The sequence below is a fragment of the Notolabrus celidotus genome, chromosome 20 (assembly GCF_009762535.1).
Source record: "Notolabrus celidotus isolate fNotCel1 chromosome 20, fNotCel1.pri, whole genome shotgun sequence".
Classification (NCBI taxonomy): Eukaryota; Metazoa; Chordata; class Actinopteri; order Labriformes; family Labridae; genus Notolabrus; species Notolabrus celidotus.
In genome coordinates, this window is record NC_048291.1 from 7,743,097 (window position 1) to 7,756,347 (window position 13,251).

At 39.8% G+C, this 13,251-nt stretch overlaps 2 protein-coding genes across 2 annotated transcripts; both read right to left on the reverse strand.

The window, feature by feature from the left end:
* Window positions 1-771: 771 nt before the first annotated feature.
* dhrs7b (dehydrogenase/reductase (SDR family) member 7B) lies at window positions 772-5,957 on the reverse strand. The gene is made up of 7 exons (XM_034711997.1): window positions 5,836-5,957; window positions 5,122-5,311; window positions 3,456-3,574; window positions 2,227-2,437; window positions 1,950-2,042; window positions 1,692-1,844; window positions 772-1,520 (listed from the first exon to the last, which is right to left on the reverse strand). The coding sequence occupies exons 2-7, from the start codon at window positions 5,273-5,275 to the stop codon at window positions 1,315-1,317; spliced, it is 936 nt and encodes a 311-aa protein (XP_034567888.1). The 5' UTR covers window positions 5,276-5,311; window positions 5,836-5,957; the 3' UTR covers window positions 772-1,314.
* A 1,258-nt stretch (window positions 5,958-7,215) lies between these two features.
* tmem11 (transmembrane protein 11) lies at window positions 7,216-12,313 on the reverse strand. Its single transcript, XM_034712016.1, has 2 exons — window positions 12,182-12,313; window positions 7,216-9,151 (listed from the first exon to the last, which is right to left on the reverse strand). Exons 1-2 carry the CDS (start codon window positions 12,226-12,228, stop codon window positions 8,635-8,637), a joined length of 564 nt encoding a protein of 187 aa, XP_034567907.1. The 5' UTR covers window positions 12,229-12,313; the 3' UTR covers window positions 7,216-8,634.
* Between the last annotated feature and the right edge of the window lie 938 nt (window positions 12,314-13,251).

Consider the following 13,251-nt stretch of genomic DNA (forward strand, 5'->3'; position numbering starts at 1 on the left):
TACGTCCATATTTTATACAGTCTTGACCAAGAGTTCTGGGGTCTTTTAGTACTTTCCCCGGAACAAAAAGGTTCCTGTGTCTCCATTGTTGTCTGCGTTTCAACTGCGGGCTGAAGTCCCGGGTAGATTGTGAAAATCAGGCCAGTGACATATGGAGAAAAGACACATTAAATAATATTTTGAAATATATATATATTTTTAAATATTTTTTGGCCTTTTAGCCTTTATTTGATAGGACAGCTGAAGAGAGACAGGAAATGTGGGGAGTAGAGAGCGGGGGAAGACATGCAGGAGATGGTCGACCGACCAGAAATCGAGCCGGCAACCTCTGCGACGAGGACTGTAGCCTCTGTGGGGCTCAGACCCGCTTAGACTGCTAGGCCACCAGCGCCCCATATTTTGAACTCTTAATAAAAAACTAAAATAGTATGCATTCCCAGGAACTCTCTCTGTTTTTCAACAACTGTGTAAACTCCACAAACACTATAGCATTAAATCGTAAGTCCCAGGACCTTTGAAAAGTACTACCCCCCAAGCAGGGGCTTTAAAGGGGGAGATTATCTACCCTTGAACTAAATTTGGACCCTGGTTCCTCCAGTCAAAACACATGAAGTTCCGGGGTAAAGTTCCTGCGGTCGAAAATGCCTTAAACATCCAGCTTAGAACAGTTAAAGGTGTGTCTCTATCCCAGAGGTTTCTGAGCATGTTCCTTGCAAAAAAAATCAATCAGCAGGTAGCAGTAACCGGATAGAAACCAAAAAGTTTGCATGATCAAGATATTTGTTCATGTTTTATTGTGTAACATAACACCTAGTGAGAGGACAGATCTGGTTAAAGCTGCTGGATTTCAACAGGAAATCTAACCCCTGAAATTATCTTGATTCTGCAAGTAAGTCCCTTCAGATGAAGTGTTTCCTTCCTGTGATGTATAAAGAGCATGTTTTGTTGATTTTCATGTCACAGATAACTCAAACATCTGCTTAACATCTTTTTTCTGCAGTAGAATGGGATGTTAACGTTCATCTGTTCTCTTCAGCCATTAAACTGTGATGCTTCAGGTTTAAGGATATGTTTCTGACCTGATAAACGAAACTTACAAATTAATTTATGTTGAATTACTTCATTGCAAACCTCAGATATTAGTCAAAATGATAAAGCAGACATCCTTTAAAACACTCAAGTCTCTGGAGTCAGATGTTTGACTTAACTCTGCAAACGGCTCTGATACAGTCTGTCAAACAGTTACTGAGGAGTGCGTCTGTCCACATCTTCCCCTTGGTCCTTTCCCCTGTGGTCCTCTTCCTGTCTCCTGAATCACTCATCTTTAGGTTTGTGCTCCTTGCGGGCACGGGAGGACATGAGTTTGAAGAAGAGAGCGGGCCACAGCGTGCGGAGGTAAACGGCCAGAGAGGGCACAGTTCCAGCCAGGACGACGTCCTTGCTTCTGTGGCGGACGGCCTTTAAGACAACCCGAGCCACGTCATGGGGGTCCCGACCTGATGCAGTGGTTTTATCCAGAACTGAAAACAGGGTGAACAAAACAGACGGCCTGAATCAGTGAGCAGATCCTGTACGTATTCACAAAAGTGCTGGATTCTCAAATTATTTCCAACATCATCAGTTTTCTAATCCATCTCTAATGTTTTGTTCACAGCTGTTAGTGGTCGTGTTCAGACTGTTTCTCGCCTCACCTCCATGCTTGGATCCGTCTCCTGTGACAGCGTTGACCGATAGGTTGGTTCTGATGTAACCCGGGCTGATGACAGTCACCGGGATCCCGTAGCGCTCCATCTCAGCTCGAAAGCAGTCGAAGTAGGCCTGGGTGGCGTGTTTTGAGGCTGAGTCTGATCATAGAGGGTACAAGTTAAAGCCAAGCTTCAAATTCATCAACCAGACAAGATTAGAAAGGTCTGTAAGGTGTTTCATTAAGTAATAAGAAATAAACGAACATGCTGATCTGTAAGGTATGGATATCTTTCCCTGGATGCTGCTGATGACAACAATGTGGCCGCTTTGTCGCTGAACCATGGAGGGCAAGAGAGCTGTGAGGGGATGACAGAAGAGATACTGAAATCACTTTCAAACTCCTATTCTTGGTTATCACTTTCTCTCTGCATATATAAAATTATGTTACAACTCTTATTCTCTCAAAACTGAATAAAATCCACGAGTCAATGCCAGCACAAAAAGGCTTCCCTCTGTTTTCTCAGTCACAACATCTCTAACCTTGAGTAAGAGCGATTGGGCCGAAGTAATTAGTCTCCATAACATCCCGCTGAACTGAAATGTGGGTATCCAGGATGTTGCCCCGGTAGCTGATCCCAGCGTTATTAATGAGCACGTCCACCTGGCCGTAACATTTCAGGATCTCCTCTGCAGCTCCGTCCACAGAGGCAGCGTCAGCCAGGTCAAAGGTCACAGTTTTAGGGGTGTGGGTCTGTGTGGTTAAACAGACCAGAACAACAGTTATTTCAAACGTGATGCCGAGTAGGGTTGCAAAGTGGTGGAAAATTTCCAGTAAATTTCCATGGGACGTTAAGCTGGGAATTTGGGAAATATGCCAAATTGGAAACTTTCCATAGCAATTATGGGAATTAACTGGGAATTGAGGGTAATTTACTGGAAAGGTATCATATCCAAGCATAAATATTTGTTTTGTTATAAGCAGACATCCATCCAAAATAATACAATTGAAACAAATTTATTTGTAAGAAGAACTTGTTAGTGTTAAATATTTTATTGAACAATCAATTATTTCATAGAAGAACAAAAACATGAATGTTGAGTTAAATATTACTCATCCCCCCGACCCAACCCATTCAAAAATTAACAAAAATGCAATCCCAACAAAGTCCCATTCAAAATGTTAAATGAAGAGAGCCCCTCTCCCTCCAAACAAGTCCCATTCAACATGGAAATAAAAGAGCATCCTCCCTCAAGTTTCTCTAGCCTAGCCTCTGCATGATATGGAGGAATGTAAAGTGCATGTAGAGGGCATGGTTTCAATAGCCCTGCAGTAAGAAATGTGCTATGTGCATGTGATGGAGGGATAGCATAGATATTCAACTGTACTTGCATGAAATCTGGTTGTTTTAGTCAGGATTATGCTAAAATATATTTTCCCCAACTTTATTTAAGTTTCCTATTAAGAGCCAACCTTCAATTTAGTCAATTCCTGGTTTATTCCCATAAATTCACGTTAATTCCCGTGGAAAGTTTCCAACTTTGAAAATTTTGCAACCCTAGTACAGAGTTACCATTTTCTTCAAATACTTGATTTAAGGCAAAATAAATAAACACATAAATAAATTAATTAATAAATTAATTAATTAATTATTTAATAGATAGATAAATAAATAATAAAATTACATTTAAAAAGTTAATTAAATTTAAAAAAAATGTAATTGCATTGAATAATTAAGTAAATAAGGTACAAGCATCAGCAGTGTACACACCTGCTTCTGTGAGCCTGTTGAGCTGGCAGTGAGCTCCTGCACCACCTGCTGCAGACGAGCTGCGTCTCGTCCACACAGCACCAACCGAGCACCTGCAGCGTGGAAGACCCGTGCACACTCTGAAGCACAAGAACCAGAAACATAGGAGGTTTGACAATTGCAATTACATAATTGAATACTGCAATAACTACATTAAGTGTGATAGATAAAAAAAAATGCTAAAAAGTACATATATACGAGTTTTTATGTCTATCTGCTGTTCTCCATGCTCTACACAACATAATAGTAATGGGTTTGCAGCATGTCTCTCGTGAATATACAATAAATCCAAACAGTTGTTTTATTTTCTTCTCTATAGTAGGCACACTGATACAGGGTCAGTTCAGGTGGCGACATGGCCAGGTACGCAGGAAGTTGGCAGAGGGCAAGAGGCATCCAAGGAGAACTCATCAGGGACCACGTAACAGGGAGAGCCAGGGGCAAATAAGAAAGGCAACCAAGCTCCTGACAGCAGGTCTGGAGTGGAAGATGGAGATCTTTAACTCCACACTGCAGCCAGACTGCAGCCAAACATGGTCCTGTGGACCCTGGTTAAAAAAAATTAGTACTGCTGGTGGAGCTGATGGTGCCATGAGAAGAGGGGGTAGAGGCAGCCCATGAAAGGAAGAGGCTGAAATGTACTGACCTGATTCTGGAGTGCAGGGGAAGTGTATGGGACACAAAGCTGTACCCTCTGGAAGTGGGTGCTAGGGGCTTTGTCGGAGACTAGCTGACACGGCTACTTAAAGACCTGGGGCTAGACTGCACAAGGCAACCAGAGAAATATCAGGGGAAGTAGAAAGGCAAGCTTTAGGCCCCAGTTGTAAAACCGTGACAAAGCATTAAGAGCCTGCAACTCCTGAAGAAAGTTAGCTGCAGTGAGAAATCACTGTTCACTGCCCCACCACCAGGAGATGTTCTGAGTTGAGGGGCGGATCATTTACAAACTGGGGTCCCCAGCTGATGACCCTGCAGCTGACATGTGTGGCCCAGTGGAGGTGCTGCAGGCCCAGAGCTCAGCAGGAGAACCCCCTGTTTGGACTAAAGGCACCATTTAATCTGAGGGGAGTTGATAGCTAGCTTAGCTTCGTAGGACAGTATTAACATGGTGTGAAAGCATAAACATTAAACCAAGGCCTCCATCTAACAGGTGAAATGTACACATGCTGAGAGAGAAAGCATTGTGTAAAACGTTTTTTATATTATGATGATAAATTCAGACTTAATTGAGACAATGATGATATTGTATTATTGTGAGGCCTTCTGCCGATTATTAGTCCGTCTCATTTTGACTTTTGCATCTCTCCTTGTCCTGCCTCAGTGAAACAACAATCACATGTCATTGGCTCGACCGAAATACTGCAGCAAGAATTCAAACTGGCACTTAAAGTAGAGCCCAGAACACTCTTGTTTAATACTATAAGATTCAGAACAGGTTTTAATAATTGACTGGTTGTTTTTGCTTCAACTTTTGAGCATTACATGGGCTGAATCTCGGCCTAAGACTCCAGCAAAGCTCTTTTATTTACTCCATATAAAGGAAAAATGATTAGCCAACTGACACAAACACTATGTGGTAATGGGACTTGATTTGACGGTTTGAGGGTTGAAGCAGGGGGCGGCTGACCTTTCCCCAGTCCTGAGCTGGCCCCTGTGATGACCACCACAGCGTCCCTCAGATCAGCTCCTCGTCGGAGGCGGGCCAGGATCCTATAAAGCAACCAGACCCCGGCACCTGCTAAAACCAGCTGAAGTACTCCTCCTCCCATCACTCGCTCCATGGCTGAAAGTCACCCACCTCACTCCACACGAGCTCTCTGCAGACATAAATACAAATCAGTTAGTGTGGAAGAAACAATGAAACAGATTAAATGCATTGCTCTTTTAAAGAATATAGACATATGCATACAGTCATAGATGATATATTTACACCAATAATGGAATAATTAAATGATTAGTTGATCAGTGAACAGTTTAAATGTGGTTGACAGCAGTTACTATTGTCAGTTTTTTTTTGTCTTATTTGTTTTATTAAAAGGAACACACCAAAAATAGGGGGACAATTTTCCAGCAAAGGGGATCCGAAGCTGCAATTCAAGCCACATTTACATTGACTTACATATTTCCTGAACTCAAATTAATATGTCGACATAATGTATAAAGTTTATTTCACCTTGAAATGTGCACACAAAGTAAAATCAGCTTGTTGTTAAATCATTAGCATGAAACACAGTGAGATTAGCATGCACTACAACCGCGAAGTAGATGACTAAAGACGAGTACTTAGCACTGTATTAAACCTGGAATCATACAGGTATTCTCAGTTATAGTTTGAGCTCACCTTTAGTTTCTGCCCTGAAGTAAAAACAGCAGCGTGAGTCTCTTTCAGGATCACTTCCGGACTCAACTGACAGGGAGGAGTGTCTGTCTTGCGCTGCGTTCACGTGATGTGGAAATAATCGGAAAAATTAGTTTCCGATTAGGTAAATTCACGTGAGGGCTCATTGGAAACTATTGAATCAGGAACTCAGCAAGGCAAAATGTTAGTTCCCGACTTACCGAATTGACAGGAGAAAGACTATAATGCTGACGATGAGTTTCATCCTTATAATAGTTTTATTTATTTATTTATGTATTATCTATTTATTATCTAGTTTAAATTTTATTCACTTTTATTTATTCATGTACTTATCTATTTTAAGTATAGTATCTTATTTTCTTTTAATGGTTTAATATGTTAGTGTTTTATTATCTTTAAAATGTATTTTATTTTGGTGATTTTAATTTCCTGTGTTAACAGGAAACATCTTATTCTACCTCCAGTGTTTCCTCATTAAGATATCATGAAAGCGTTTCCTCAGTTCGCAACTTTTTTTAAATTTAAATTGTATTATTTTATTACTATTGTTGCATATATTGTGTTCTTAACCTTAGGATTGTGGGGTGGTTTTGGGGTCGGGCCTGGGAAGCCGTAGTTAATACATGGCAATATAAAGAAAGTTTTAACAAGATGACTCGAGGATCCAAGTAAACCTACAAAGTTAAACTAAATATTTAAGTTTTTTTTCATAAATCTAGTTAAGACACTATTTGAGTTGCTGTCATTTCAAGAGAAGATGAGATGAGAAGGTTTAAATGATTACATTTTAATAAATCATGATAAAGGTTAAATGGGTGTTTTTATGTACATCACTCATCTCACTTAATCAGTAATGTCTGTCTGAATGGCTTAATGATAGAAACTTTGGATACATTCTCAAACAGATAATCTGACTGTGAGCTGTAATTAAGAAGAGCTTGAAATATATATATGGAATAGATTATTCTGTGACAGTAACACTGACCCGTCACACAGCCATTCTCTGAATAAAACCTCTTGATGACATGGAGGTCCCTCACTCACCAGACCAGTATGTCCACCTTAATCTAGTTTTCTGACAGCCCGCTGTGCATCAGCTGAGAGATAATGAGTGTGATCTGGACTAAAATCAGTAAGCTGTAAAGCATGTCTCTTCCGTAAAACTCAGGTCTGTTTACCCTGCCTCTGCTCATCCTACAGAGGAATGAGTTTAGTGAGAGGAAACTGTCGTAGTGCATTTCACTTTACTTTCAAAATGATTGCGTGTCAAAGTCAGTAGTAGTCTGGTCCTGTTTTCAAAGGTGTTGCTTTCAAACATTCTTTACAGTATTTAAGTCATTTGACTCATGTAAGCACAATTCATTGACGTTGGAATAAAGCACTTTGTGCTATTTGTTTTTTATTGCCTGGGATTTATCAATACCAACAGTTGGATATTCCCTCTAACAACTGAAGTCAAAACCAGTGTAAAAAAAAAAAACCTATAGATTATTTCTCATGTCACAACTTTTACAAGATATCAATAAGTGTAGGCAAGATGTTTACATTGTAGTGACCAAAAAAATGGGAATTACAACCAATGCCCTCTATCAGGTGAATGCAGGAGACAGCTGTAAATAAATACTGTGATGACACATTAATGTAATGCGTTGTCACAGGACTTAAATACACTGCTAACCTTGAAGTAAAATTAAAGGTAGAATTAACTTCTGAGATATTTTTAACAGAGCCTTTATGCATTAATTCAAACTTTGCTTTGGGAAAATCTTCATTAACAGACAGTTTTAACAGTTTCTGGCTGGATCATCCTGCTGTCAAAGAAATAAAAGTGTTCTTCAGTCATTTGAAAAAAAAAAATCTAGATCCCATTTTTATTTCTCAGTTGTTGTCTTTTGTTTTAACACAACTCCCCCTTTAATTCATCTGTATTCAGTTCCATCAACTCATAATTAGCGTGAACTCCCCAACATTTGTAGAAAACATGACAAGCACCATTGGATAGACATGTACAACAGAGTAGAATTTGCTGTGTAGCTTCTCAATTTAAGATTCAAATTTAAGGGGTTGGGCCAGTTTCAATGTAATATACATTATTAGAAGCATGTCTGAAATGTAACCTTCCAAGAGTTTGAATTGTTGTAGTGTTTCAGCCACAGCATTCTCAAATAAGGTCTTAATTTCACTCTATTAAGCAAGAAATTCTACATAAACAGGACACAATCTCAAAGAAGTCGCAGCTATTTGCTCTTTTCTGGACATTATGTAGAATCCATTTAATGAAAAATGCAAAATAAAATACAGAAAGTGAGTTTGAAATATCCTATTGTTTAATGAAAGGGTGATGTACTGATCAGCAAGAAAGAGGTACAGTAAAACTACGAGGGAAAGGGGGAGAGAGCTTGATACTCAAAACATGATTTTCCCGTTTCAACTCCGATACGATTCAGTCCAGAAGACCTGTTGCCGTACCCTCGAGCACTAGCCGCTGTGTGTCAAGTATGCAGGTGGAGGGCGCATGGGGGGGAGGCGCAGCGGTATTATAGAGATAAGTGTGCTGTTGTCACAAAGAAGTAAAGGAAACGTAAGGGAAAAACCAATTCCTTCTAGTTTTAACTATATCCCTCTGATCAAAGTTCAAAATGGAAGCACCCACCACGTGTTGAGCTAACTGCTGAGCCTGATCGGGACTTCCACTTTCTTACGTCTGGGGGTGGATAGGTTCTGTTTTTTTGTTTGTTTTTTCCTTTTTATGTTGGTTTTTAAACCCTCTTCTGAGTGCACTCATACTGCATAGAGTTCGTAGATCTTCTTGGCGCAATACGCCAGGGCAGCCAGTGCTATCGTGTTATGGAGTCTCTTTCTGTGGACGTCATCCCTGCGTACCAAAACCACGGGCGTCGAGGAGGTGAGTGTATGCAGGGGCAGCCGTGAGAGTTTTTGGCTGTCGTATTCCACCTGGTACTTGCAGCAGGGGTCAAACTGCCATGAAATTCCGTAGAGGGCAGAGCAGGCCACGCTGAGGGCGCCGGCAGGCAGCGCTACATAGCGCGAGTATTCGACGGGCAGCGAAAGGGGCGTCAGGAGGCACGCGGCACCCGACAGCACGGCCGTCTTGTGCAGGCAGTTGCCCACGGTAATCCATCGAGCCGTCTCGTCTCCGATGCGTGTGGGCTCGATAACAATGTATTTATACTGGGCCTCCAGTGCCTGCTCCAGCTCATACTCAAACTGGTCCTGTGCATTCTCCCCGTTGTAGATCTCATGCACGATGTAGCAGTCTGTCGCCGCCATCACTCCTCTGTGCAGAGAAAGACATACAGCAGAAGGAAGTGAGGGACGGAAAGACAAGAGTCCATCAACAGAAGGTTGGATGGTCTACATTTACATCAACACTGAGATGTAATGTGCAGGCGTCATCTTTAAAGATAGTTTAGAGTGAAAATAAAATAAAATAATTGCATTTGTTAATGTTTCTACATTTAAATCACGTGTCCCTTGGAAAAAGTAACATCCTGTTAAAAATCTTTAGAAAAATATCTGTTACATTTGTTGTTTATTTGTTGTCGAATGGTCCCCTTATCACTGTACACTGGACAAATATCACAACTGTGCCTTTATTGCATCTTCATAGATTATTGATTTCATATTTATTCTCTGCGTTTCAAATCAACACCTTGAACTGTCACTTCCTGTTCTGTCTTTTGCCCTATATGTTCATTTTCTGCCTTATTTATTTAGTTGTATTTATTCAATGCAATACAAACCAACAGTACACACTGTAGTCATGCACATACACATCTGTGTCCCATAGCTACATGCACCACACCTTGCAGTCTTCAATTCTTCACATTGTTTGTTTTCTGTTTGTACAACTTGTTTACTCTTATGTCAGTAGTCTTTGCCCTACTTAGCACCTGATCTGTGAGACATATTCATTCAGCTGCATGCAGGATTTTCAGATGAATGACAATAACAGCTGAGTTGAGTTAAAAGGTACAAAGTGTACAAAGTGTATTTATTGTATTTCAAGGTCAAACATGTTTGTAATTCAGGTGAGTGACCCACTCTTAAACTTGGGTCTGTTACGTCCATTAAATACATGTCTTGGGTGTTTGTTATGAAGCCCATTTTGATACTTAATTTTAGTAGGGTGTTATATTGAAAAATTAACATTTTATACAATACATTATCGAGAGTGAGCTCCACTTATTTGTAGGAAGTTTTGTTCTTTGCTACATTTTACAAAGCATTAGTAACTGAATAAAACAATGCTAAAAATATACATGCTTTCCATCACCTGCAACCAGCTGATTGGACGATGTCAACCCTGCAAAAACCCAAATCTTGCCAAATGACTGTCTCATATCTGATAACATCATTTCAGCTATATTTACCTAACAGCTGCAAAAGAAACTTTTTTTCCAGATATCTTGAGCCAGATTTTTCTTCATAAGTTAAATTATTACATTTCATTTAAGAACATCTCTAGCATTTGCAGCCTCTTCACTCATTGCACTTATTGGCTTGTGATAACAAAACACTCAAAATGCACAGCCATGACTTGGTACTGGGAAAAAGACGACACAAAACTATTCAATAACTTCCCCCTGGATAAATACTGGGTCAAAGTCTCTTCAAACATTAATGTTGTTGGTGACACTAAAACTATTACATTGAGAAAATGTGCTTTTCATAATATGAGGGACATATCTTACTCCCCCTTGAAAAAACTAGAAAGAAAATACTCAGTGCTTAAAATACATTTAAGATAGTTTTAATTGTACTTGTGTATACGAACAGACTGGTAGTTTGACTTCTACACAATTGAATGTCATTTTAGTAACTGGACTTTCCTTGCGTAGAATATTTAAGCACTATTTCTACCCGTGTCTTATAGTGCATGCATCTAAACATTTGATATTAACTTTTTTCTACGGTTGCCCAGAAGTGCTAATCACTACTGCAAATCAGAAAACACTACGGCAATTCAGAAAAACACAACCATTAACTAACCGGAAGAAGTAGGTACCCTCAGGGGACATGACTCGTCGCTGATTGGACTGGTCGATCCTTTGACCCGTAGTGTTTTCTGAATTGCTGTAGTGCTTTCTGAATTGCTTTCTAAGTTGCTGTTGTGTTTTCTGATTTGTCGTTGTGTTTTCTGAATTTGCTTTCTGATTTGCCGTAATGTTTTCTAAATTGTCGTTGTGTTTTCTGAATTGCCGTAGTGTTTTCTGATTTGCTTTCTAAATTGCCGTAGTGTTTTCTGATTTGCCGTTGTGTTTTCTGATTTGTCGTTGTGTTTTCTGAATTGCTTTCTAAATTGTCGTTGCGTTTTCTGAATTGCTTGCTAAATTGCCACCGTGTTTTCTGAATTGCCGTAGTGTTTTCTGATTTACCGTAGTGTTTTCTGATTTGCAGTTGTGTTTTCTGAATTTCTGTTGTGTTTTCTGATTTGCCATTGTGATTTGCACTTCAGGGCCACCATATTTTTCAGACTGTGCCCAGGTTATTTTCCCCCGCGTTGTTCTACATCAAGTCAGATACAGTAGCAGCACTCAAACAAATCTTAAAATTTGAACATACTACACTTCAATTTTTAAAACCTGCCTTCACTTATCTTATGTAGTTTAGTCAAAATAGTATTCTACTAAAACGGATCTGCAGCTTTCCCTCTCACTCCTCAGTAATGTTTGAAATGCTGGGGTCGGTGTCATCACTCTGAGGCCTTCAGCTCTTGTTGACATGCAAACCTTTACGACTAACCCAGCTAACTCCCCACAGCAGCCCTCTTCTGCTTCAACAACAGCGAGTCACGGGGTAAAATGTGAGGTATATATCTGCTGCTAGAGTTTGTTTCTTTCAGGACCACTGTGTCACGGACATCATGTTCCTGTGCGTCGGGTTAGATAACACGGGCTAACTCGCTGCAGTGTGGAAAGTTGGATGACTGAGAGCTAAGTTGAGATCAATCTACTTACAGAAAAGGTCGACAAACACTGCAGTTAGCTCAGCTGGTGCTGTTTAACATATGAGCAGGAGCATATAACACAGACTAACAGCTAATCGCAACTTTTCCTCCAGGTGATGGGTCAGTGTGAAATAACCAAAACATCACATGAGCAGTTTGTTTCTTTGCTAACGTAAGCTAGCTGTTAGCTTGCTAACGTTAGCTAACCACCGGTTAAAATCCCGACTTCTCGTGTCGGCATTTCACTATAATCCAGAACGACGCGCATGTTAAGGCTCTCTTAAGAGAAGGCGGCGACAAAATTTTATATCACAAGAAAAAAAAATCATTTAACATCCAAGATGTGGAGTAACTGACCTCTCCCTGCTTACTGGGACACCGCGCCTCCTTCCCAGCGACGCCATGTTGGAGATACAACTGTGATTGCAGTTGACGTATGAGAGCGCGTAGCCTTCTGGGTAATGTAGTGTGTTAAGCGTAGTCAGAGCGTCACTTTGAACCTGAATGCGGACTGCAATTCCCATGGTGCTTTACGAACAGAGGACCTTGCGTTACGTATTTTATAATAGCCCATGCGAGTTTGAGAGGTCAGAGCATATTCTAATTACATATGATTCAAATGAATTGAAGTGTGTGTGTTTAGAATATAATTTATACACACAATATATCAAAGCAAAAGTCAAATAAGCGGAGGAGCCATACAGAAATTCAATATGCATTTATCGATCACAACTTACTCTACACTTTAAATGTAATTGTATGTGTTCGTCATGTAGTTTTATAACAATATTTGTGTTTACAGACATCTGGCTACTCACCCATATTCAGTTGCTGTATGCACCAGTCTGAGCTGCCTGTCCGCGTGCTGAAGCCTGACACGCTGTGGATGTAACGACTATAATGGCTCCGGTGTGGAATGCGGGATCAGCTGAACCCTGTGCCAATGACAACAACTGTAACAAGGGTTACAAGCTTTCCAACCATTCATGAGTTTTATCAATATCAATGAGGTGAATTAGATCATAGACTTTGGCATCTGTAAAGCATTTCAGAATCAGAATCACAATCAGAATCAGCTTTATTGGCCAGGTATGCTTGAACACACAAGGAATTTGACTTTGGAAAACTGTGCTCTCTATGTACATGGCATAAGAATAAGACATACAAATAAAAAATAAAAAAATAATAACAATAACAACAGTTATAAATACAAAAGAACAACAAATAGGCATGACTAAAATAATATGATAAAGTGCAGTGGTGAGTAGCAGAGGAAGTTTTTACATAAAAAAAAATAGTAGTTAAATAATAAAATAAATAGAAATATGGAATTCTGCTTGGAGAATTGTTGCATTGTATATTTACATGTATATTTACAGAGAGTATTTTGGTAAAACTTTACAATAATGGAACAGTTTTCTTAGTGA